This window comes from Leptopilina heterotoma, unplaced genomic scaffold (assembly GCF_015476425.1).
Source record: "Leptopilina heterotoma isolate Lh14 unplaced genomic scaffold, ASM1547642v1 Lhet_6, whole genome shotgun sequence".
Lineage (NCBI taxonomy): Eukaryota > Metazoa > Arthropoda > Insecta > Hymenoptera > Figitidae > Leptopilina > Leptopilina heterotoma.
In genome coordinates this window covers 1,657,000-1,681,496 of record NW_025111137.1, presented here as the reverse complement: position 1 = coordinate 1,681,496, position 24,497 = coordinate 1,657,000, and the positions used below count along the sequence as shown (strand labels likewise).

At 27.4% G+C, this 24,497-nt stretch overlaps 1 protein-coding gene and 1 long non-coding RNA gene across 2 annotated transcripts in view; one reads left to right on the top strand and one right to left on the bottom strand.

Annotated features, from left to right (window-relative positions):
- Positions 1-24,497, bottom strand: part of LOC122509158 — a 309,869-nt gene that overhangs the window by 21,228 nt on the left and 264,144 nt on the right. The window lies entirely within an intron of this gene.
- LOC122509157 (fork head domain transcription factor slp2-like) lies at positions 21,625-24,036 on the top strand. The gene has a single exon (XM_043622979.1). It carries the CDS (start codon positions 21,849-21,851, stop codon positions 23,064-23,066), a length of 1,218 nt encoding a protein of 405 aa, XP_043478914.1. The 5' UTR covers positions 21,625-21,848; the 3' UTR covers positions 23,067-24,036.

The window sequence follows — 24,497 nt, the reverse complement described above, 5'->3', positions numbered from 1 at the left end:
GAACTAATAAAGGATTTTGAGTTACGGGAGGAACTAATAAACGATTTTAGTGAACGGGAGGAATTAATAAACGATTTTGAGAGCATAAGTGGGACTAATAAATGAATTTGAGTGAACGGGAGGAACTAATAAACGATTTTAAGTAAACGGGAGGAACTAATAAACGATTTTAGTGAACGGGAGGAATTAATAAACGATTTTGAGAGCATAAGTGGGACTAATAAATGAATTTGAGTGAACGGGAGGAACTAATAAACGATTTTAAGTAAACGGGAGGAACTAATAAAGGATTTTGAGTGACGGGAGGAACTAATAAACGATTTTAAGTGAACGGGAGGAACTAATAAAGGATATTGAGTTACGGGAGGAACTAATAAACGATTTTAGTGAACGGGAGGAATTAATAAACGATTTTGAGAGCATAAGTGGGACTAATAAATGAATTTGAGTGAACGGGAGGAACTAATAAAGGATTTTGAGAGACGGGAGGAACTAATAAAGGATTTTGAGTGACGGGAGGAACTAATAAACGATTTTAAGTGAACGGGAGGAACTAATAAAGGATATTGAGTTACGGGAGAAACTAATAAACGATTTTAGTGAACGGGAGGAATTAATAAACGATTTTGAGAGCATAAGTGGGACTAATAAATGAATTTGAGTGACGGAAGGAACTAATAAACGATTTTAAGTGAACGGGAGGAACTAATAAAGGATTTTGAGTTACGGGAGGAACTAATAAACGATTTTAGTGAACGGGAGGAATTAGTAAACGATTTTGAGAGCATAAGTGGGACTAATAAATAAATTTGAGTGAACGGGAGGAACTAATAAACGATTTTGAGAGCATAAGTGGGACTAATAAATAAATTTGAACGGGAGGAACTAATAAACGATTTTGAGAGCATAAGTGGGACTAATAAATGAATTTGAGTGAACGGGAGGAACTAATAAACGATTTTAAGTAAAGGGGAGGAACTAATAAAGGATTTTGAGTGACGGGAGGAACTAATAAACGATTTTAAGTGGACGGGAGGATCTAATAAAGGATTTTGAGTGACAAGAGGAACTAATAAACAATTTTGAGTGACGGGAGGAACTGATAAAGGATTTTGAGTGCCGGTAGGAATTAATAAACGATTTTGAGAGCATAAGTGTGACTAATAAATGAATTTGAGTTAACGCAAGGAACTAATAAACAATTTTGAGAGCACGGGAGGGATTAATAATAGTTTTTGATTTAACGAAAGGGATTAATAATTGAATTTAAGTTAACGAGAGGAACGAATAAACGATTTTGAAAACACGGGAGGAAATAATAAATGATTTTGAGGGCACGGGAGGAACTAATAATCGATTTTAAATCGATGGATTTGTTTTATTAAATTTTCTATTAATTGAACTTGATTTTAAGTCTCTAGAGAAAATTTGATACTATAATGACATCCGGTAATTAAAAACTTCGGTGATCAGAATTTTTTATGGTGCTTGAGATTCAAATTTTTTTAATGTTAATTGATTGTAATTATTCATCAAAAGGGAGCGTTCACAAATGATGTCACTTTTTTGGGGGGAGGGGGGGGGTCTTGAATCCCGAAAAATTGCGTGACATCATTTGTGAACGCTCCCAAAGAATAATTTTTACGCACTTTTTAATTTTATCGCAAATCGGCCTAAAATTAACAATTTAGAGAAAGAAATTTTAAAAGTTTAAATGTCGCATAGTTAATAAAAGATTTTCTTTTTAACAGTACTAATCTTATTTTAAATAACAGCCTTTAAAATAAAATATTGAAATTCAATAATAGCCTTAAGATTATAGACTTAAAGAAGCAAAATATAAAAGATTCTTGAGAATTCTCGACTTTTTTTGAAATCTACATTATAAGTGAGTGAATCGATGCAAACGATCTCGCTTGTTAAAAAGTAATAAGACGATATAAACTTGTTAAAACGCGTGAAAATAGAACTCGCACCTGTGTCACTCGAGAAGGGTTCGACACTCTGGGTTACGTCACACGTTATTTCAATGAAAACTTTTGGTCTTTATGTCCTCAGATACAAGGGAATATTTCTCAGGTAACGTTGTAAAATTGCGATTGCCGTTTTTCTATTATTGCAATTCAACTTTATATTTATAGTGGGCTCTGTGGTTTTGCTTCGACCACGTTATATAACCTCTAAAAACGCCACAAAGTATCTTATTTCTAAAATAGAGTTTACAACCGGCAGCTCATTTACGGGAGAAAAAAAATTTATAATTCCGGACTCCAAAAAGCTTGAAATTTCTATTGAAAAAACATGTGGTCAGTTTATTCAAGAGACATCTTTCTATATTTTGAATGTTGTAAAATGTAAATAGAGGAAACTGTATAGGAACAGTTGATACAATTTTGAAGAAATCAGTTACGGTGATTAGGATTTAAATTTGTTTCAAAATATGATTAAATACCTCTCCTCTCTATATTTGAATTAATAAAAATATTTACTAATTTGAATTAGTGATTGACTTTTTGCTTTAAATTAGTAGATTTTACTAAGAAATAGTGATTTCTACTAATTTATTAGTAAAATTTACTAATTCAAAAGCAAAGATTTCAATTAGTAGCATTTTGACTAATTCAAATTAAGAGAAAACAAATATATTTTAGGGTCAATTTTTGGGTTTTTCGAGGTTTTGTCAAATCCTGACGTGATGGGGTTAAATAGACATCAGATTCTTCTTCAGCGACCCCAAAAACATGATCTGACCTAAAAAATACCTTTTTTTGTGTGTTTGATGTGTATATAATTATAGTTATTTTCTACTAATAATTAGTGACTTTCTAATGATTAGTTGTTTTTTTACTAAATTACTGAAGCAAAAATTCTGTCAAAATTTTACTGCACAATTAGTTAAATCTGACAAAAGGTGTATTTTTCGAAAATTTCACATTTTCTCATAGCAGTGAAAAAATTTTTTTTGGGAATATTATTCCCATGATAAAATATGCGCTGGAAAATACAAAGTATAAAGGTATATAACTTGTTGACAATGAAAAATTGTTTCTTTAAATGTAACATTTATATTTCTATATTGATGCGTATATTCATGTTATAGAAAAAGACGAAAGGACTAAATATATCGACGTGCGAAAAAAGGGGTAGCTTTAATACATCTTATGGGATCTCACAGAGGGTGGTTGACTTTTCCAAGAGGCCAGTGAAGTCATTTAAAATATATCGTTTGAATCGAAAAGCGAGCTAATCGTCTTTAACTGCAGGAGTTGGAAAGTGTTTATCAAAAGGTTTTTCAAGTTGTCAATTGACATCAAGATGACATATTTCAGTTAAAAAGACCTTTCCATCAACACTCTTATATAAAAGGGAATTATGAATGAAATCTGTTCAATTAACGAAAATTCCATCCCTATAATTATTATATCACACAAAGGAAAAAAAATATTAGTTCCTTTAATTTTTAGCTAAACTTATAGTTAAATAATTTATTGTGATCAATAAAAATCAAAATAAAAATTCTATCTGGATTTTTATTTTGGTTTCCTTTTTTTAGTACCTTTTGTAAATTTATCTGCACTGAGAAAAAATTTTTTTAATACAAAAATAAGCCAACCAAAAAAAATATGTTTGAATTAAACTATATATTTTATAATTGACTGTTTGCTTTCAAATCAGTTAAAATACACTGATTTATCAGTAGAAAAAAATTATTTTACTGGTGAATAAAAAAAAATTTTTTTAAACAAAATTTTACAGATAAAAACGCAAAAAGTCAGTAATTCATAGTTAAAATTTTAAAGAGCAGTTGAGACCTGTCAATCAGTTTTTAAAATCGCCCGCAGTACAAAAGTCAAGAGTTGACGAAAATTTGATGGAATTCGCGCGGATTTCTCTATGACTTTAGCATTTTCCAACTGCAGTGATGCGAATTTTTTTCTCATATATATCCACAAGCGCGCGTCAAAGTCAAACGGATAATCTTTGCTCGAATTGGATACATATATATACGATGTAAAGAAATCGAAAGTGCCATAAGTCGACAGAAATCCTTTGGCATCGTGAGAGCTTAGCCTCGAATCTTACAGCTTTTCCGCTCAAAAGTCATCGATTTCTCACAAAAGACACGCAAAGAAAATCCCGCAGTTTGAAAAAAATCGTGGAAAGGCTTAAAGATTTGATTTTTTCTCCTAATACTTTTGTATTTTCATCAACTTATTCTGACACCAGGCGATATTTTTTCCTTGTGAATAAGAATTTTTTCTTGGTTCTTATCCAGTTTACTGGGGGGGGGGGGGTGTTTAAAACAAATTTTTATATTGTAAAAAGTACCATCAATATAGAATGTAAAATTACAATCTTTTCTATAGAGACAAATTTAACAATTAAATTAAATATTCATAAAATTATAAAATTAATCATTTTCTTTATGTATTTTGTGACTAATAAATTAAATCAATGGGATAATCGTTCTTTTTTTCTAAATTAAAAGTCGGTTATTATATAATAAAGTCAAGTCACATCAGTAGAAAACATTGTGAAATCAAAAAAATATTCTTGGCAACTGCTTCAAAAAAGAATTTCAAACTAATGCGATTTGCTAAACTTAAAAAGTTAAGCAGTCTGACCTGTCGACAGAAGCCAGATAATCTTCCGAAATCGGAACGGTCAATTGTGAACCGCATTCAACTTGACCAATCACATTCCCGTAACAAATCAGGGGACAAATCCATTTCCTTTTCTCAAATATTTTTTTTTTTTTGCTATATACTAAAAAGAATATAATTTTCATTTAGTGAATACATAATTTACAAAATTTGAATTAATCTACTTCACACTCAGAAAAAAGTTTATTTGAATCAAATAATCTACCAAATAAATACTGTTAACCAAATGTTTCTTTAATCCAACAATAATTTTTATTTCAATGAACTAAGCACGTTATTGCATTCAAGCAAATTTTTTTTTGTTTTGTTAACCAAATATTTTGTTGTACATAAGTTAAAAATCTATTTAAATAAAATGAAATATTTTATTAAACTTATTTAGTATGTTAATAAAAAAACTAGTGTTTTAACTTATTGTATTTTTTATGCATGTTACAAATTAATTTATATTAATTTTTATAACAAGCAATATAAATAAAATAAAATATATTTTGTATAAATGAAAAATTGATTTTTACAATTTTTAAAGCATCTTTTTCAGGTTGAAATTTGTAAAAAATACCATTGTTATTCAATTTTTTATATCGAAATTCACCTTGTTTTAGGCGCGGATCCAGGGGGGGCACAGTGACATGTCTCCCCCCCAAGAACCTTGTCTGGATCCGCCCCTGCCTTGTTTATTTTTCTGTATCTAATTTCAAACCATAATTCTTCTATATTTAATATTTTAAAAATAAAAAATTGAATAAAAATGGTATTTTTAGCATTTTCAACCTACAAATAATCAATTTTTTTATTTGTCAATTTTTTGTGAAAAATAAAAATTCAAAAAGGGGCAAAATATTTGTTGACCGATTTTATTTTATAGACATTGATTTTCTCTCAAAAAATGACTAATATAATAATAATCTAAACAAAAATTTGTTACAAGTTTTGATTTTTAAAAAAGTTTTCAATAAGTTAAAAAAAAAGAAACTATTTTGCATATTTTATGTTTGTTAATTACAATCCTGTTCACAAAATTATCAGTGTCTTTTTCAAAAAGAAAAAAAAATTTGGAAAAATTCCTATTTTATTCTAATCACAATTTTTTAACAAAATTCTTTTCTTCTTTGAAAAAAGGAAATAATTTGCAACATTTTTACAACCGTTTTTATGATTTCCAAAATTAATATAATATACCTTTATATTTATAAAACATTTATTTTATAAAATATTAAATATCTTCAGGAAATAAATTTCCAGAATTTTTATTTGTTAATTACGAAGTTTAACAAAATTATTTTAAAATTTATTTAAAAAATTTGCATAATTTATATTTTTTTTTACAATTTTGTAACGAAATTTCAAGTATTTGTTTTAAAGAATTACAAAATCTTCATGAATTTTTTTTAATCGTCAATTAAATTCAATAAATTGTCATTAAAAAAATTGAATATTGTTAGAAAAAAAACTTTTTAAAAATGACTTTTATTAGAAAAAAGAAAATTAGAAAATGACCTAATACATTAAAAATTTTTTTTTTAGAAATTCATTTTTATTAGAAAAGAAAAATTTTTTGAAAATAAAAAATTAGAAAATACGTTTTAGAAAAAGTTTTCACCCTGAGAAAAATAATTTTTTATGATTGTTTAAACAATTAAACAAAATAAAACGAAATGTTCAGGCTTCCTTTTGCTTAAAGAATTATAAATTTTTTTCTTTAACTTGAATTTTAATTTTTTTTGAAAATTCTGAAAGAGGGCACAAAAATTTATAAAAAAAATATTAAGTGACAATTATTAAAAAACTCTTTTGCAAAACAGAAAGTTCTTAAATTTTTCACTGGGTTTAACAAACAAAAAAGTTTTTGTTTGTTTAAAAAATTGTTGAAATCAAAGAAAATTTCTTTAAACCTAAAACCCTTTTTCTATTTAAAAGAAGAATTAATTTTAAATAAAAGAAACTGAGTTTAAAAAAAGCTGATTTCTTTAAAATAATCAACAAAATCTTTTTTATGGGTGAAAATCAAGACCAAAAATATCAGAATTTTAGGACTAAAAGGTTAATAAAAAAAATGATTTTTGAATAATTTTTACGAAAACATTTCTTCTTCTTTCACTAAGTGAAAATGAATTTTGGTAAAATTATTGATTTAATAAACGGGGAATTTTCGGGGAGGAAATTGTGGTGAGTCTTCGGATAATCCTCTCATAGACTGAAAAAGTCCTCTAATCTGTAAGACTCGTGAATTTGTCTATTGTGAATTTGTCTATATATATATATGAACTGTGAAAATAAAAATAATGAAGCTCGACTGAAGGGGTGTTCTGTTGTGCGGGTCGTGTCTATACTAAACAGGGGGCGTTCTCCGACTTTTGTGGGAATTAGAGAACTTTTATTCGTTTTCAACACGAAACTGGGGACTCGTTACAATATGAGAAACCGTGCAAATAAGAATCTTTTCACTTCTCAATATTCACAAATCGGGAAACCACTTTTTTTCCCGATTTCACGGAATGAGAAATTTAATCCCGTTACACGCTATAAAGTATATAAGAAATCACATTTGACAAGGAGATCTTAATATCTCCCGCGTTTCTTTCTTTATCCCTCTATGCTGGCGAGAAAAAATATTTTCTATTTAATAACAGAAAAAAGATAATTTCGAAAAATACACACACGGAACTTCTGCGCATTTCTGTTTTGTAACTTTTACTATTTTCAGAGTAAACGTTGTTACGTTGAAAGCACATTTTTGTAAAAATTATAGTAAATTTTATTTTACTATGATAGGAAAATTTACTCCGAAAATATAGTAAAAATTGCATAGCAGAAATGTGCAGAAGTTCCAGAAAGTTTAGGTTTTATACTATACTGACCATTTTTTTACCTGTTAGTAAGGAAAAATATTTTTATATTTTATATAAATCGGTGAATTTTTCGCTTTATCAAAGCCACTAAAAAAACCTGGTCTCAAAAGAGAGTGCGGCATATAAAAATTAAGATGTAACAAGAATGAGACTCATAAGTGGGGACAAGTCTCATTTTGATACTAAAACAAATACAAGCCCGGATTTTTTGTTTGTATAATAAGAGAGTGAAAACATTGAAAGTAATTTAAAATACTTTCAATTTATTTTTAAAAAGTTGATAATTTAGAGAAATTTAAAAAAATATGTAAAATTTGTAAGGAAAATAAATATAATGAATTGTACCTATACGCACATTTTAGAGAAAGAGAATTTTGTTATAGACATACTGTTGACTTTTATCGCGGTGCAATAAAAAGTCATCGAGTACTGTGGGCCACACTAGACACTTAGCCTTGATAAAGTCCATTGCTAGACAAAGCCCTCAAAGCGAGTCCCTTGATGAGGCCATAAAAGCACTTGATTCTTACGCTGCTTAACCGTTGAAGCAAAGAAAGGCAATATTTATTTGCACGCACAAAGGATGGATCATAGAATGTCGTCCGACTAACTGATTCAATTCATTCAATGTCCGGCAACTTCCCAGTTCCAATCAATGCTCTTTGGTGTCTTCACATCAAACACATAAATACATTCGTCCCCTTTATTGAAAATGTCTGTAATTATTTTCTTTTATTCTACTTCCTCTATTTATACTCTTTTTCTTGAATATATATCTACATGTGAGCAATATTCTCATGCGAATCATAAACACATTTTGTAGTTTTAATAAAAGAAACTGTGGGCATATACATTTCTGCTGATACCACCTACGAGATTCATTCTTGCCATATACATGCAGGCTTCTTTTATTTATCTTTTCGGTGCGGTGCGGTGCTCTTTTCTTTAGGAAATATTTTTGCTATTATTAGCCTAATTATGTTATACTCAGAAAAAAATTTATTTCAAATAACCTTTTGTTCAATTAGTCAAATAAATAGAATGCTATCAAACATTTGTTTGGTTCAACTAAAAATTTGCCTCGGATTACCGCAAACTTCTTTTTCAAAGGAAAAATTCATTAAAATGAATCAAACGTTTATTTACAGGGTGTCTACTGGTCCTTGAAGTCCTGGAATTCCTGGAAATGTTCTGGAATTTGAAAAAATGTCCTGGATTTTGAACTTTTGCCTTTGAATTTTTCATATTTTGATTTTCAATATTCAATAATTTAAAAATTTTACTCAAATTTAAAAAAATAATTTTTTTTAACCATCAAAAAATAATTTAAATAAATTTTAAAATAATCTACAATATTGATTTTTAATTCTTTTTATAATAAAATAAATATTTTTGTTCGGTTAATTTAAATTATGTTAATCGTAATATGAAATAATATTACACACAGGGTTGCCACAAAATTTTAATTTTGTTTTTCCCTGACTTTTCCCTGATTTCCAGACAAAATTTTCACTTTTTCCCTGACCCTGAAGAACATTAATAACTTCTTTTTTAAATAAATATTTAATCATTATTATTTTTCTATAGGAATTAAGATTCTCAAATTCAAAAACTTATGAGAATATTATAAATAAAACATATGAAGAAATTTAAGATGATAAAGTAATAAAATCATTATTTTATTTCATAAGAATATTGTAACTAAAAATTCAAATTTTCAAAGATTTTAATTTTAACCCTTTTCAAAATTTAATTATTTCTAAAAATTTACGCTATTATAATGTTTTTAATATTCAATTATAATTTAAAATATTAAGTAAAATTCATTTTTTAATCAATTTTTACTAGAAACTTTCACGAGAATTCAATTATTTAAATACAAAAATAAATAATTTATTCAGTAATTGCATGTTTTTTAAAATTTAATTTTTATGAAGAATTTTATCAAAATTTTTAATAAAAATTGAATTCTATATCATTTTATTTAAAATTTAATAAAAATAATTGAAATTCTGCGATAAGTTTGGCTATTTATGAAAATGTAATTGAATTCTTGCAACGAATTTTATTAAAAATCTTTTTAAAGAATTGAATTCCTGTGAAGAATTTTATTTGTAAAAATAATTGAATTCCATAGAGAAAAATATTATTATTTATGAAAATAATTAATTTCTTGTGAAGAATTTTATTCAAATTTTTTTAAATGGGAGCGTTCACAAATGATGTCACGCAATTTTTGGAGATTTTTGACCCCCCCCCCTCCCCCCTGTCACGCATTTTTTGCAATTTCACATGAGAAAAATACATTGTGTCACGTTTAGTATAAGACTCCTCCCTACCCCCAAAAGCGTGACATCATTTGTGAACGCTCCCAATAATTGAATTTTTTAGAATTTTTAAAACTTTTTAAAAATAATTGAATTTTAGTTAAAAATTGAAAATAATTGAAATCTGACAAAGAAAATTTAAAAAAATTTTTAAATAATTGAATTCCTGTGAAAATGTTTATTTTTGAAAAAAATTGAATTCTTGGGAAGAATTTTATTAAAATTTCTTAAATAATTGAATCTCTCAGATGAATTTTATTTTTTACGAAAATAATTGAATTGTTTCGAAGAGTTTTACAAACATTTTTGACAATAATTGCGTATTTCTAGAAAAAATGTTGTATTTTACGAAAATAATTGTATTTTATGACCGATTTTATTATAATTTTTCAAATTTATAAAGCATTTTATCAAAATTCTTAAAAATAATTGAATTCTCAAGAAACAAAATAATTGATTTCTAGCGAAGAATTTTATTTAAATTCCTTTAAATAATTGAATTCCCATAAAAAATGTATTATTTGTGAAAATAATTGAATTCTTAAGAAGAAATGTATTAAAAACAATTGAATTGTATAGAAAATTTTTATTAAAATTGCAATTTAATGAACGAAATCTTGTAAAGATATATTTGAATTCTTTCGAGAAACTTTATTAAAAAATTTAAAATAATTGAATTGATGCGAAGAAATTTATAAAAGAAATTGGTAAGTAATTGAATTCCTGTTAAATATTTATTAAACATTTGTTTAAATAATAGAATTCTTTTGGAAATTTTAATAAAATAGTAGATATAAAAAATAATTGAAATGAGGAAAATTTTTGAAAATAATTGAAATTTTGACAAGAATTTTATTAAATTTTTAAAATAATTGAATTTTGGAGAAGAATTTTATTATATTTATAAAGATAATAATTGAAATTTGAACGTGAATTTAAAAAAAATTTTGAACATAATTGAATTTATGCGAAGTTATTTAAAACTTATTAAAAAAGAAATTATTGGCAAAAATAGAAAAAATTAAAGGGTTTGTATTAGAATTCTTGGCATAGTTTATAAGGCAAACAAAAAAGACACTAAAATTCAGAATTTTCCTATAAATTCTAAAAATTTAATTTTTTCCAGTACTTTTAGTAAAAATCCCTGACTTTTCCCTGAATTCCTTGTCTTCCCTGACTTGTGGCAACCCCTGTTACACATATATAAATGTTCTGGAAATATAAGAAATCTGTCCTGGAATTTTAACTCATATTTTCAGTAGACACCCTGATTTAAAAAAATATTAATTATTTGGTTGAAATATATATCAGGTATATTTTTTCATATTTTTAAACTATGGGCAAAGTATGGCGAACCAGGGGAAGAAAAAAAATATTTTTTTTATTATTTCAGACTATGAACAAAGTTTGTCGAACCATGGGAAGAAAAAAAATCTCTTTTATTATATTTCAGGCGCAAAATTGCAATCTTACTTTTTATTTTAAGAATCAGTCAAAATTGTCTTTTATTCCCTGAATGAACAAATCAGTGCTGTTGAATTAATCAAAAATGCTATTACAGAGGGCAATATGTATAAAATTGAACTTTATTCTCCCTTCCCCCCGTGCTTGTGAATTTTCTATATGTAACGTTTCATAAAGACATTCTCTCCCCTCTCTTCCATCATCCACATATTTTTCAAAAATTCACTTTCGTATTGTCCAGTTTTCTTTTAAAACGAGGCATTCTATACGTTTCGTTCCGAAACAAGACACGTTTTGTTGAGCAAATAGGCTCGTTTGTTGGTCCAATCCGAATACCTGGTTCCTGCAAAAAGCTCCGGGTGAAAATGGCTTGCAAAAGTAGCGTGACGAAGGAATGAATTAATGGCTCCTGTGTTGGGTCTTTGGATTGACAAAAAGGAAAAAAATCGCTCTGGAAAATGGGAAAAACGAGTGCGGATATGCGGGGCGATGTGTGTGAGAGGCAAAAAAAAAAAAAAGAAAGAGAAAAAAACGTTGAAGATGTCCTGGAGTTAGGAAGTGGGGTGTGGCAAATGCGGCCAGCTCCTACGATAATCATGTAATGAGTGTTCTGGACCTGTGATTCGACACGGCTGGCCCGACATTTCAATTATTCTTGGATTTAAATAATAGAAGCCAAAACGTTTAGAATTCTTTCAAAATTCTTTAATAATTACTTTTCACTTCCGTTCATCTTGAATTTCGAATCTTTTATTTTCAAACAATTTTATTCTCTTTATTCATAAACAGGGTTTCCTGATTTTCAGACAGAACTTTGACTTTTTCCCTGACCCTAAAGCATATTCTGATTCACTCTAAAAATTATTAGATACTCAAAAAAATGTTCTATTAAATTTATTTACTTTCTTCAAAAGTAAAATTATTCGAAAACATCAATAGTTTTATTTAAAATAAATATTTAATCATTATTATTTTTCGATTGGAATTAAGATGTTCAAAAATTTCAAACTCAAACCTTTTCAAAGAGTCGAAGACTCAGAGCGATCAATTTCTTTATGTTTTATAATAATTAAAAATGACCGAGTAACAAAATCATTATTTTATTATTATAAGAATATTGTTACTGTAATTATATCAATTATTATTCAATTAAACTTTTTCAAAAAAATTAATTCTACAGAATTGTTAGTTAAAAGTACAAAAAATAATAATTATATTCTACGAGAATTCAATTATTTAAATACAAAAATAAATAATTTATTCAATAATTTTGAATATTTCTTAAAATTTAATTTTTACGAAGAATTGTATTAACAACTTTTAAAAATATTTAATTTCTTTTAAGGAATTTAATTAAAATTTTAATGAAATTTATTATAATAAAGAAGTTTATAACAATTTTTAAAAATAATTAAATTTTGCAGAATAATTTAAATAATAATTTTTAAAAACAATTGAATTCATGCGAAGAATTTTATTAAATTTTGTTTAAATAATTGAAATTTTGCAAAGAATTTTATATAAATATTTGACAATAATTTAATTCCTGAGAAGAATTTTGCCATCTATTTATAAAAATAATTTAATTCTTGATGAGAATTTAAAAACAATTTTGAAAATAATTTAATTTCTGCAAAGTATTTTATTACTTTTCAAAAGAATTGAATTCTTGCAATGAATTTTGATATTTATCAAAATAATTGAATTTTGGAAAAGAATTTTATTAAAATTCCTCAGAATAATTGATTTTATGGGAAGAATTTATGCGATTTTGTTGTTTATAAAGCTAATTAAATTCTTTTGCAGAATTACTTCAAAATTTTTGAAATTAGTTGATTTTCTGCGAGGAATTAAATGTTAACATATGAAAATATTTGAGTTATTGCAACGAATTTTATTGTTTTATTGAATAATTGAATGATTCTTAAAATTGAATTATTTCATCAAGTTTTAATAAAATTTTCAAGCATTTTTCAAGGAATTTGTTTAAAATTATATTAAAAATATTGGAAATTCTGCGATGAAAATAATTAAATTTCTTTTTCTATAAATGAAATATTATTATTTTTGAAAATAATTGAATGTTTTCGTAGAATTATATAAAAATTTTTTTTCAATAATTAAATCTTTTGATAAATTTTATGAGAATAGTAAATATTGAAAATTATTTAATTGTGAAAAACTTATGAAAATAATTGAAATTTTGCCAAGAATTTTATTCAAATTTTTGAAAATAATTGAATTTTTTGCGAAAAATATTGCTATTTGTGAAAGTAATTGAATTCTTGACGAGATATTCGTGAAAATTTTAAAAATATTTGAATTTCTGCAAAGAATTTTATTACTTTTGAAAATAATGGTTATTTATGAAAATAATTGAATTTTTCCAAAAATTGTATTAAAATTTCCAAAAATAATTGAATTTTTGTAAAGAATTTTGTTATTTATCAAGATAATTGCGTCAAAACATGAAATAATTAAATAATATTAAAAAATTCATTCTTGTCAGAAAAAGAAAATTGTTTTTAAGGTTTTGTATTAGAAGAAGTAGTGGTAGTTTCATAGTTTATGAGGCAAACAAAAAAGACACCAAGAATTCAGAATTTTCTTATGAATTCTAAAAATTAAATTTTTTCCAGTATTTTTAATGAAAATCCCTGACTTTTCCCCGAATTCCCTGATTTCCCTGACCTGTGGCAACCCTGATAAACCATGAGAAAAAAAAATGTTTTTTTTTCATATTTTCAAACTATGGGCAAAAAATGTCAAAGCGAGAAAAAAATTGTTTTCTTCTTCCCCTGGTTTGCCATACTTTGCCCATAGTTTAAAATTTTGACAACAAACTTTAGAAATATAAAAAAAATATTTTTTCTTCTCCCCATGCTTTCATATATACTTTACCTATAGAAAAATATTTGATACTAAAAACTGCAGTAAATAAAAACTTTGATAATTTTGAATTAATGTCCATTGAGAGCCGACTGTAATTACATTAAACAGAAATTAAAAGCAAATTTTGACCGTGACATTTTAATAAATTTAAATTTTCGAAATTTTTTAATTCTATTAGTTACGGTTTTGGTGTATACAATGTATTTTGCTGGTATGAGTCGAAAGTCAATGAATAATGTTAAAGAAGACGTTTTCAATAATCTTAAAGAAGACATCTCATTGCTCTCACTATATAGTGACGACACTTTCACTTTGGGGGGTCTAGTAGACGCATATATATACATATAATAAAGAAATGGTTTTTCACAAACGAAGGCCGCTTTTTCCCTTGGCGGCAAGACCCATGGAAAAAAAAGTCCTGTCCTTCGACAATAAATATAAAGATAGCATCATCGATAATCTATTTCCCGCATTGTCTCATTTTACCGATTTCTTCACCCTTACATCTGTCAATCTTGTTTCCTTTTTCATCCAAAAACTATCACAATATTCGTGAGAAAAATAGAATATATTGTATACTTCCTTCCGTCATTTATCAATGAATAAATCGTGAACAAACTTTAATTATTTTAATAGAGGAATTTAAACTGATTCAAAAAAAATTTTTTTTTGTAAATTACAAATGTATAGCTATCTGATTATAAAACGATTTTGAAACTTATAGCCAACATTTAAAAATATAAAGTTAATAATTCAGGGTTATCTGACTTTAGGAATATATAAGGCCCATTTTTTTCTGAAGATAAATTGTTTTACAAACAACAACTTTTTCTTCTTTCTAACACGTTCATTTTTAGGTTTTCAACTTTTAGTGAACGTTTCTTTAAATTAGCTGCCGACAAAGCAATTTTCAGCATTGTTAGACGCTACTGCTTTAAGATTAAATCTTGAGGGAAAAAAGTCAAAGTAGTGAGATCGTATATCGATGATTTATTGCTCTTTTGTTCTTGTTTTGGTAGGCGTGTGTGTGTGTATTGTTGACTTTAAATATGTTAAAAAAATACAACTCAAGACTAAAATTTAATTTCTTTTTCTTTTTCAAAAATTGTATACTGTTTACACTGAAAAAAAAATTTTTTACTTGATTCTACTAATTTTTATTTTGGATCTAAAAAATATGTATTTGATTCAAATAACTTGACTTATTTGAATCACATTGATTTTAACCAAATAAATCTTAATTAGATAAGGTAAATAATTATTTGAATCTAATAAATTAATTTATTTAACACAAATAATAACTTATTTGAAACTGATCATTTATTTATTTCCCTCAAATATTGGTAAAATTTTAATATTTGTTAGTAGAATTATTCTGCTAATTTAGATTTAATTGTTAATTATATACCCAGAAAAAAGTTCCAAAGAATTTTTGTTTGAATTAAAGAAATTTCTGCATTTTGTTACAGTAGTAGGATCATAGAAAAATTATATATAATATTTAAATAAATTATTTCTTTAGGTACTTTTTTTGTTGACTTTCTTTATTTTATTGACTTTTTTTATTGATCTTTAGAAATCTTTTATTTAAATCAAAGAAATAAATTTTTATTTTAATATACAAATATTACAAATTTGAAAAAAATATTTTTCTCATTTCTTTTTTATTATTTTTAACAGACAAAGTTATTTAGATATTTAAATATTCATATTTTATTAATACATTCATTACTGAATTAATAATATTATTATTGTTATAATGTCTTTAATTTAAAAAGTGGACCAAAAAAAATGTTTTGATTATTTAAAGAAATCATTTGCTTTGACTTGTTTCCTCGATTGAAAATTAATTTTTCTTTGATTCAAAGAAATCTAATTTGATTCAAAAATTTGTTTATGTCAAAGAAATTTTTTTTAAATCGAAACCCCTCTTTTTTTAAACAAAAATCTATTTTGAATGTAACAAAAAAATCTACGAAACTGCGATTTTTTTTAATTATTATTATTAAAAAACTTTTTTCTGGATGTGATTTAAAAACGATATTTTCTTTGCATCAAATAATAAATCATTTGCTGTGATTTATTACTTTGTCTAAAAATTAATTTTTCTTTGATTGAAAGAAAATTTATTTGATTCAACAAAAGTTGATTCTGTTTTTAAATTTTATTTAGTGTTTAAAGAAATTTTTATTTTAAATTAGAGAATTATTTTTTTGACCTTAAATTAATTATCAAATTTCTGTATTTTCAAGAAGAAATTTTTTGAAGTAAAAGAAAATTTTGTTTAATTCAAAGAAAAGTGTTTTACATCAAAAGAATTTCTTTGAATCAAAAAGACTTTTTTTGTTGAAAAGAAATATTTATTTTGAATAAAAAAAGGACAAAAAACAAAATTAACAAAATCTCTTTTCTGGATGTATATACTTGAATATTTTCAGAGTTATCTTTTTTACTTAAGTTAAATTTTTAAATTGAATCACTTCTATACATTGATCAAAAAATCTTTTTTATAAAGCAGTGAGATATGTCTTTGGTGTAAATAAATTATAATTATTGATGTAATTAAAAAAGTACTAATAGTGTCAATTAATTAATTCATTCACATTAAATAATCAAATACTTGATTCAAAAAAATGTTTTACTATTTTAGAAAAAAAAATGCATTCATGATATAAATGTTCCTTTAAATTAAAAATTATTGAATTAAAAATTACTATGTTAAAAATTATTTAATTAAAAATTATTTCTTAGATAAAATTTATGTAATTAAAAATTCTTGATTTAAAAATTATTGAATTGAAAATTATTGAATTAAAAATTATTGAGTTAAAAATTATAGTTAAAAATTATTGAATTAAAAATTATGGAGGTAAAATTTATTGAATTAAATGATTTTCATACTTGGTTTACACCATCATTTATATGTTCCAATTATTTAATAAAATTTGTTTGATTTGAAAAATTCGAATTTGACACAAATTATAATATTTATTGACTATCATAAAATAAATGATTTAATAAGTCAAGTAAATACTTGCTTCTAATATAAATATAATGACCAACATGACAAAGAATTTAATTAGATCATAATTAAATTTTATTTGATCTAAATAAATTTTGTTCTCACCGCATTGTTTAGAAAAATAATGAATATTTTTGTCCCTCGCACCATAATATAAGCCTTCTGATTCCAATCTCAAAATCAATACCACTTTATGCCACTTATAATTTTACTTGTAAATTCAATAGTTTAGGATTTAGTTAATGAGGAACCCTACAGATTCGAACCACCTAAAACAGTCATAAAAGTGGTTTGTAATTTACCATACAAATTACTCGTTAGGAAATATCAGTTCATTGAATTTTAGCATATCATTTGACAATGTTATATATGAAACCGCAATACAACAAGATTTGTGGTTTAGAAACAATTGTTCACAACCACAAAATTTGCATATATTATGACAAACCACAAATCACCGTCGAATTATCTTCATAAGGAATAATATATATAATACTACGTAAAGGACAACTTAGGCAGTGCTGTAAATGAACCTTTTTTCCCAAATGCAATTACAAGATTATATGACACATTACAACCCGTTCTCAACTCGAGTCTTAAAATTCTTTCGAGAAAGTACCCTCCTCCTTTTGTGATTGTTCGGGATTTTTATAGATACCTATACACACAATGGTATTAATATAACTGTTGTGGGTATTAAAGGAACACTTGGAGATTTTCAACTCTTTGTAGTTTATGTTTGTTTTAGGGATTGTGGTAAATTTTCATAGTTTACAGACGGTATGCCAGACTGATATACAATTTTAAGTAGACAATAATGTTTTCAATTCCATTTTTCAATGAAACACATTTCTAAGAACGGAGACAAAATGATATTTTAATCTTTCTATATTGTAGCGGATACAAATTTAATGTGTATAAGAAAGGGACGAGGGAATAACATTCGAGACAATATGTTTCGGACGGCGAATCAGAGGCGGTCAGGATTTTCCCAAGCCTCGGAAAAACCAGGAAAAAAATTGGTGCACTTGAGGAAGTTGAAAGTAGGCGGAAATTCCATTAGGCAGTAATAATTTACTTAAAATTTATTTATATTCTCGCATTGACAGATATGAGTTTGGTCAAGAATATCATATTTAGCTTATTGTTTGTTGATTTTTAGTTCTTTCTACACATAGTATAACAAGCAAATCCTTAAAATTGATGTTAAACTAATTTTAATTGAAATTTTTATAGGATTTTATTTTGTTTGTATATATTTTGTGGATTTTTGTTACTCGGAATGTGTTTGAAATTGAATGGAAAGCTTTTCAATATAGGTATAGAGCAACAAACAAAACTGGTCAACTAATAAGATCAGTTGACCACAAACTCTATATAAGCAGAAAAACTGCATATCAATAAACTGCATACAAAATTACAAACAGATTTAAAAAAAAAAATTATTAAATTTAATTTAAAAGCTTGACAAATTTAAACTGTATATAATTATATTATTTCAAACTATGGGCAAAGTAAAGGCGAACTATGAAAGGAAGAAAAAATTTCTTTTTCCTTGTTCGCCATTCTTTGCCCATAGTTTGAAATTATGAATAAAACATTTTTTTCTTCCCATGGTTCGCCATACTTTGCCCATGGTTTGAAAAAATAGAAACAATTATTTTTTTCTTTCGATGGTTCGCCATTGTTTTCCAAAAGTTCAAAATTTTGACAATAATCTTTAAATTTTAATAAGTTTGTAACTAAATTGAGTATTATATTTATATACAAAAACTCAGTCTCATTTTTTTGTTGCCATAGGACGTGGCGCCATCTAAGAGTATCATTTTTGCTGCAACTTTTTTCAGTGAAAGGTATATAACTTTGAGAGTATTTAGAATATTTAGAATATTATTTAAAAAATGGCATTTTGTTTTAAAAAAAACGAAAATGACATTTTTTTAAAAGTATTAGAAAGAAATTTTCTAAAAGTCATAAACAAACGCTTTTTCTAAAAATAATAGAAAGTCACCTTTTCAATAATATTAATAGAAAATGACATTTTTTCTAAAAATAATATAACTAAATTCTAAAAGTACCAAAAAAACTATTTTTTGCTGTTGTTTGTTGATTACTTTCCATATTATGATAGATTTAACAAAACAGAAAGAAAAAAAAAATGATGTGTAAAGTATAAAGGTATAAATGTGCGGTGAGAAAGAGGGCGTATAGGGCGCCATGGTAACGAGGAGATCTTGATTTGTTTGCACTAGTAGTTGCCATTGCGACTGCGCTCCCCACTATTCGAAATGGTATGAGCCAGACTTCTGTTTACAATGTCAGCTGTCAACATTGGGTACAAACACGAGAAAACTCCTCCCACTAGGCGGCGCCAGGTGATTCGGCTTAAGACTCTGCACGTGCCGCTTCTTAATAATCATTATCATTCTTTATATTCAACTATTATGTATAAACATTGCAAAATTTTATCAGCGATTTTTTATGTGTCAAGTGATATACAATATAACTATGCTATAACTGTATACTATTGCTCTACTACATTACTACTATCACTATTATTACTATTATCACTATTATTACTATTATTACTACTATTACTATTATTACTAGTATTACTACTTTTACTACTATTACTATTACTACTATTTCTATTATTACTAGTTTCACTACTATTACTATTACTACTATTATTTACAGTTTTTATAAGGATATCAAATTGAGACAAGAAACGAATCAAAGGAGTTGCTTTGCAACACTTTTGATTTGCTTTTTGTCTCAATTTGATATCCATAGAAAAACTGTGTTACTAATACTATTGTTACTTCTATACTACTATTATTATTACTACTTCTATTACTATTATTAATACTATTACTATTTTACTACTACTACTATTACTATTATTACTACTATTACTATTAATACTACTATTATTACTTCTATTACTATTAATACTACTATTATTATTAATACTATTACTACTATTACTATTTTACTACTATTATTATTACTACTACTACTATACTACTACTACTACATACTACTACTTTTTATTATAATTACTATTACTACTATTACTATTACTACTATTAATACTGTTACTACTAATAACATTACTACTATTAATACTATTATTATTTTTTTTTGTTAAAAGTCAGTTTTTGGATTTTTTTGGATTATTATTACTAATTAAGTCAATATTTGGATTAATGTAAGTTTTTTAGTCAAAATTAGACTTAAAACGAGACTCATTTTTTGTAGTCACAGTTTTCTTGATAGTATCAATTTGATACCAACTTTTGATATATTTGAGTATCAATTTGATACTTTCAAGAAAACTGTAAGTGAATTTTAATTTAAAAGAGCCAAAGAAAAAATACATTTGCGGTAAAAAAATAAAATTTCGTTTTTTCTGTGTATTGATTACCAAAATTTAGTTAAATATAGGTATATTTAAAAAAAAATTATGAAAGCTTAATCAGTGAAATTTGACAGATTTTCATTGATTTTGTTTTCATGATTTCATTTAGTGAAATTTAAATGAAAATCCGTTAAAAATGTTTGAAATATTAATCATTAATAATTACGGAGATGTCAGTAATTTCTAATTTTTAGCTGACTTACAGTGAAACTTTTGACTGATTTAAACCGTGAGAATAGGGTCACTATAAAAATCAGTGAAATTTCACTGGAAATCAGTTAAAAATTGATTTGGATTTAAATTTTTATGAAGAAAGTATAAGAATTTGTTTGATAAAAGACACAAAATTAAAAATTACTTCTAAAAACATAATACTAAAAAAGAACTAAAAAAGTTTAAAAAGTAGCCTACTTTTAATCATAAAAGAAGATAAAGTAAATTTTTGAAATTTAAATCATACTCTTACGGAAAAAGTTTGGTTAAAATCTAGTGCAAACCCAATTTAAACGAAACTATACATTCGCTTGAAAAGAAATAAAAAAAAAACCTAATTCAAAAACGGACAATTGTTATTTGAGATTCAACTGCCCTGATAGTTTAGAAACGCTTTCTAATATTTTGAAAAAGTTAAAGAAAAAGAAGAAACATATTGCAAGTTGAAATCACGTTCCGAAGCTTCAAATGTGTATCTAACTGAGTTTATGTTTAATAGTTTCTCAAAGTATTTACAAAATCCCATTTCTCAGATTCGCAACACTATGTCCACCTCAACATTTCCATTCCAACATTTCCATGAAATCACAAATATTTTGCCCCGCTACCATGCATTGCTTCGACACATAATGTAAACTTCCCTTAAATTGGAGGGGGTGAGTGTCCTACAACAAACACCATTGGCTGGCGTCCGCCCAACAGGCGCAACCAACAGACTCCGAGGGTGGAGCCTAAATGGAGCTATAAACTCCGGCGCCTGGTGGGGAAGGCTCAGATCTGTGCGGCTGGTCCGACGTATCGCTTCGTCAGTCGCAGTTGACCGTCCACAGACTTTTCAACTCTCGTGTGGACCCTCTTACAAAAACTCAAAAGTGTTTCCCATTTCTCGTGAATCTCAAAAGAGACTTAATGAACAACATTCTTGTGAGAAGTGATTATTAAGTGATCGTGAAATTTTTGAAAATAATTCAGTGTTATCAAAAAAGACTAATTATGGTGAACATGGAGAGTGCAAGTGAGCAGCATACAGTGACGGCTTCGCCACCACCCAGAGCTACTCTTAAAAGTAACTTCAGCATTCGCAGCATTGTTCCAGAAGCTTGCGCAGGAACTCCCGCACCTTCCGTCAGCCAATCGCTCTCGCCCGTCGACCATGTTGACGACAGCGACGATTGCAGTGACCTCGACGTCACTGGTGACGGCGCCGAAACGCCTCCACTCGACTGCTCCAGGAATTCCTCAACCTGCAGTCCAGGCTCCCAAAAAGATCCCTCCAGCGAGGAGAAGAAAAAGTCGGAAAAACCACCATTCAGCTACAATGCCCTCATCATGATGGCAATTCGCGAAAGTCCCGAGAAGAGGCTAACGCTCAACGGAATCTACGAGTACATCATGCGTCACTTTCCGTACTACGAGAACAACAAGCAAGGTTGGCAAAATTCTATCAGGCACAATTTGTCCCTGAACAAGTGCTTCGTGAAGGTTCCGAGGCATTACGACGATCCTGGCAAAGGCAACTACTGGATGTTGGACCCAAGTTCAGAGGACGTGTTCATCGGCGGAACAACGGGAAAGTTACGGAGGAGAACAACCGCCGCATCGAGGTCGCGATTAGCAGCCTTCAAACGAAGTGTCGTCCTGGGTGGTTTCTACCAGAACCCATACGCACCGCCAGGATGGCCCAGCTCCTTGTACACCTTGCCCTACCTCCATCGGGCAGGCTACACCTCAGTGAACCCAGCCTACACAACTCCGGCCGGCTATCCGGCGAGCCTACTCCCAGGCGCCGTGACAACATCTCCGAGCATTCCCTGCAAGCCGCAGCCTCTGCCAGCGGCCGCTCCCCCAGCGCACGGCGCCTTCTCCATGGAGAGACTCCTCCAGGCACCCAGTGGATACCCAGCCGGAATTGCGCCGCCCGGCCTCACGCCGACGGGCAGCCCCTACGACTTCTACACAACTCTCAGGTCGTTGGCTGCCCACCAGCATCAAGCGGCCGTCTTCAATCAGCAACCCCGGTACCTCAATCAACCGCTAATGAGCCAACCTGCCTCGACGACCGCTTCCCCTGGAAGCAGTCCCGAGCCAATGTCATCGCACTCGCCACCAGTCTCGATATGCAACAACATCAGTCAACAGGCCATGAGTCTCTCTCACAATCCTCAACTTCTACTCAAGCCCATCACTGTCCTCACTGGTCGACAGAGTTGAATTCCAGGTATTAAATGAAAAATTACTACGTCCTGATCAATCAGAATGTATCGCCAATTTTTCGTTTTCTCAACTTTTTAGTCATTTTATCAAAACACGGTGATTGACTGCCAAATTATAAAACTAAACGCTTTTCTCATATTTTTCACTTCTCAAGGGTATAATTTAATCTGCAACTTTTTTATCCCCTTGTTCGTAAATCGAAAATGCGTCATTAGAATTGTAATATTACATTCTCATTTTTTTGAAAATGTTTGTGAACATACTTCAAATCAAGTGGCAGTCAACTTTAGCATGAGAAAAAATACTGTTTTGTACTCTCCGAATAAGAATTCAATTTTTATGCTCCAATGTAGTGTATTCTCAATTTTCAAATTTGAAATAATTAAAAATTAGAAAATATTCTTGTGATCAAAAAACCACAAGAGTAAAAATTGTTTACCAATTAGGTCCAATATTAATATTTCATATTATCAAGAAAGTAAAAATACAACAGTACTTTATTTAAAAAAAGTAAAAATTCTTATTTGTTTTATCCCGAGTAAAATTTTAAAATAGAAAGAAAAACATGTATTTGAATTTCTCAATTGTCTGAAAATTTTCGATACCAGTATTTTAAAAAATTGAGTTAATAACTTGCTGATTTTTTTCGTAACCAAATGTTAGAATATAGTTTTCGGGCTTATTTATAAGCCTAAAAGTGATCTTTTAAATATTGTATAGAAAGTACTAAAAAAAATATGTAAATATTTGGGTAGGCGTAGCGCGTAAGACGTGATCTCCCTCTCTCGTTGTAATAGTCTATAAATTGTATATTGTAATTAATGAAGAGATACACATTATGTAAATATTATTTAGTATTGTGAATTCGCCAAATGTTTAAATATTCGAATGTACATAAATATACGGAATGTGATGAAAAAGATTATCATTCTCGAAAATAATAAATGTTACAATTTTTTGCATAAAATACTGTCTCATATAATATGTATAAAAACCTTAATACACTTTCCATTTCCCCATTATGTCATTTAATGATTAAGACTTTGATTTTATTTATAAAATTTGAAAAAAAAAAATTATTTTTCCAAACACTTTTTTATAAATTCAGATAAAATAGTAATTAAAGTGATAAAATTATTTTCTTATTTATAAATTTATAATTAAATTCAGTTATTGTTACTGATTGTAACAAATAGTTATTTTAAATTCTATTTAACATAAACTAGAGATTACAAATTATATATAATTTAAATAATAATCAAAAACTATGGAAGCGCAAACTTAGAAGGAAGGAAGAAGACACTTCAGGTAAGTATTGAATTAAGATTTTCTAACATAAATAAATATTTTATTTTAACCAAACATAATATTTTTGTATTACATTAAAACAAAACGTTGAATTTTTTTCCACTTTTGACAATAATAATA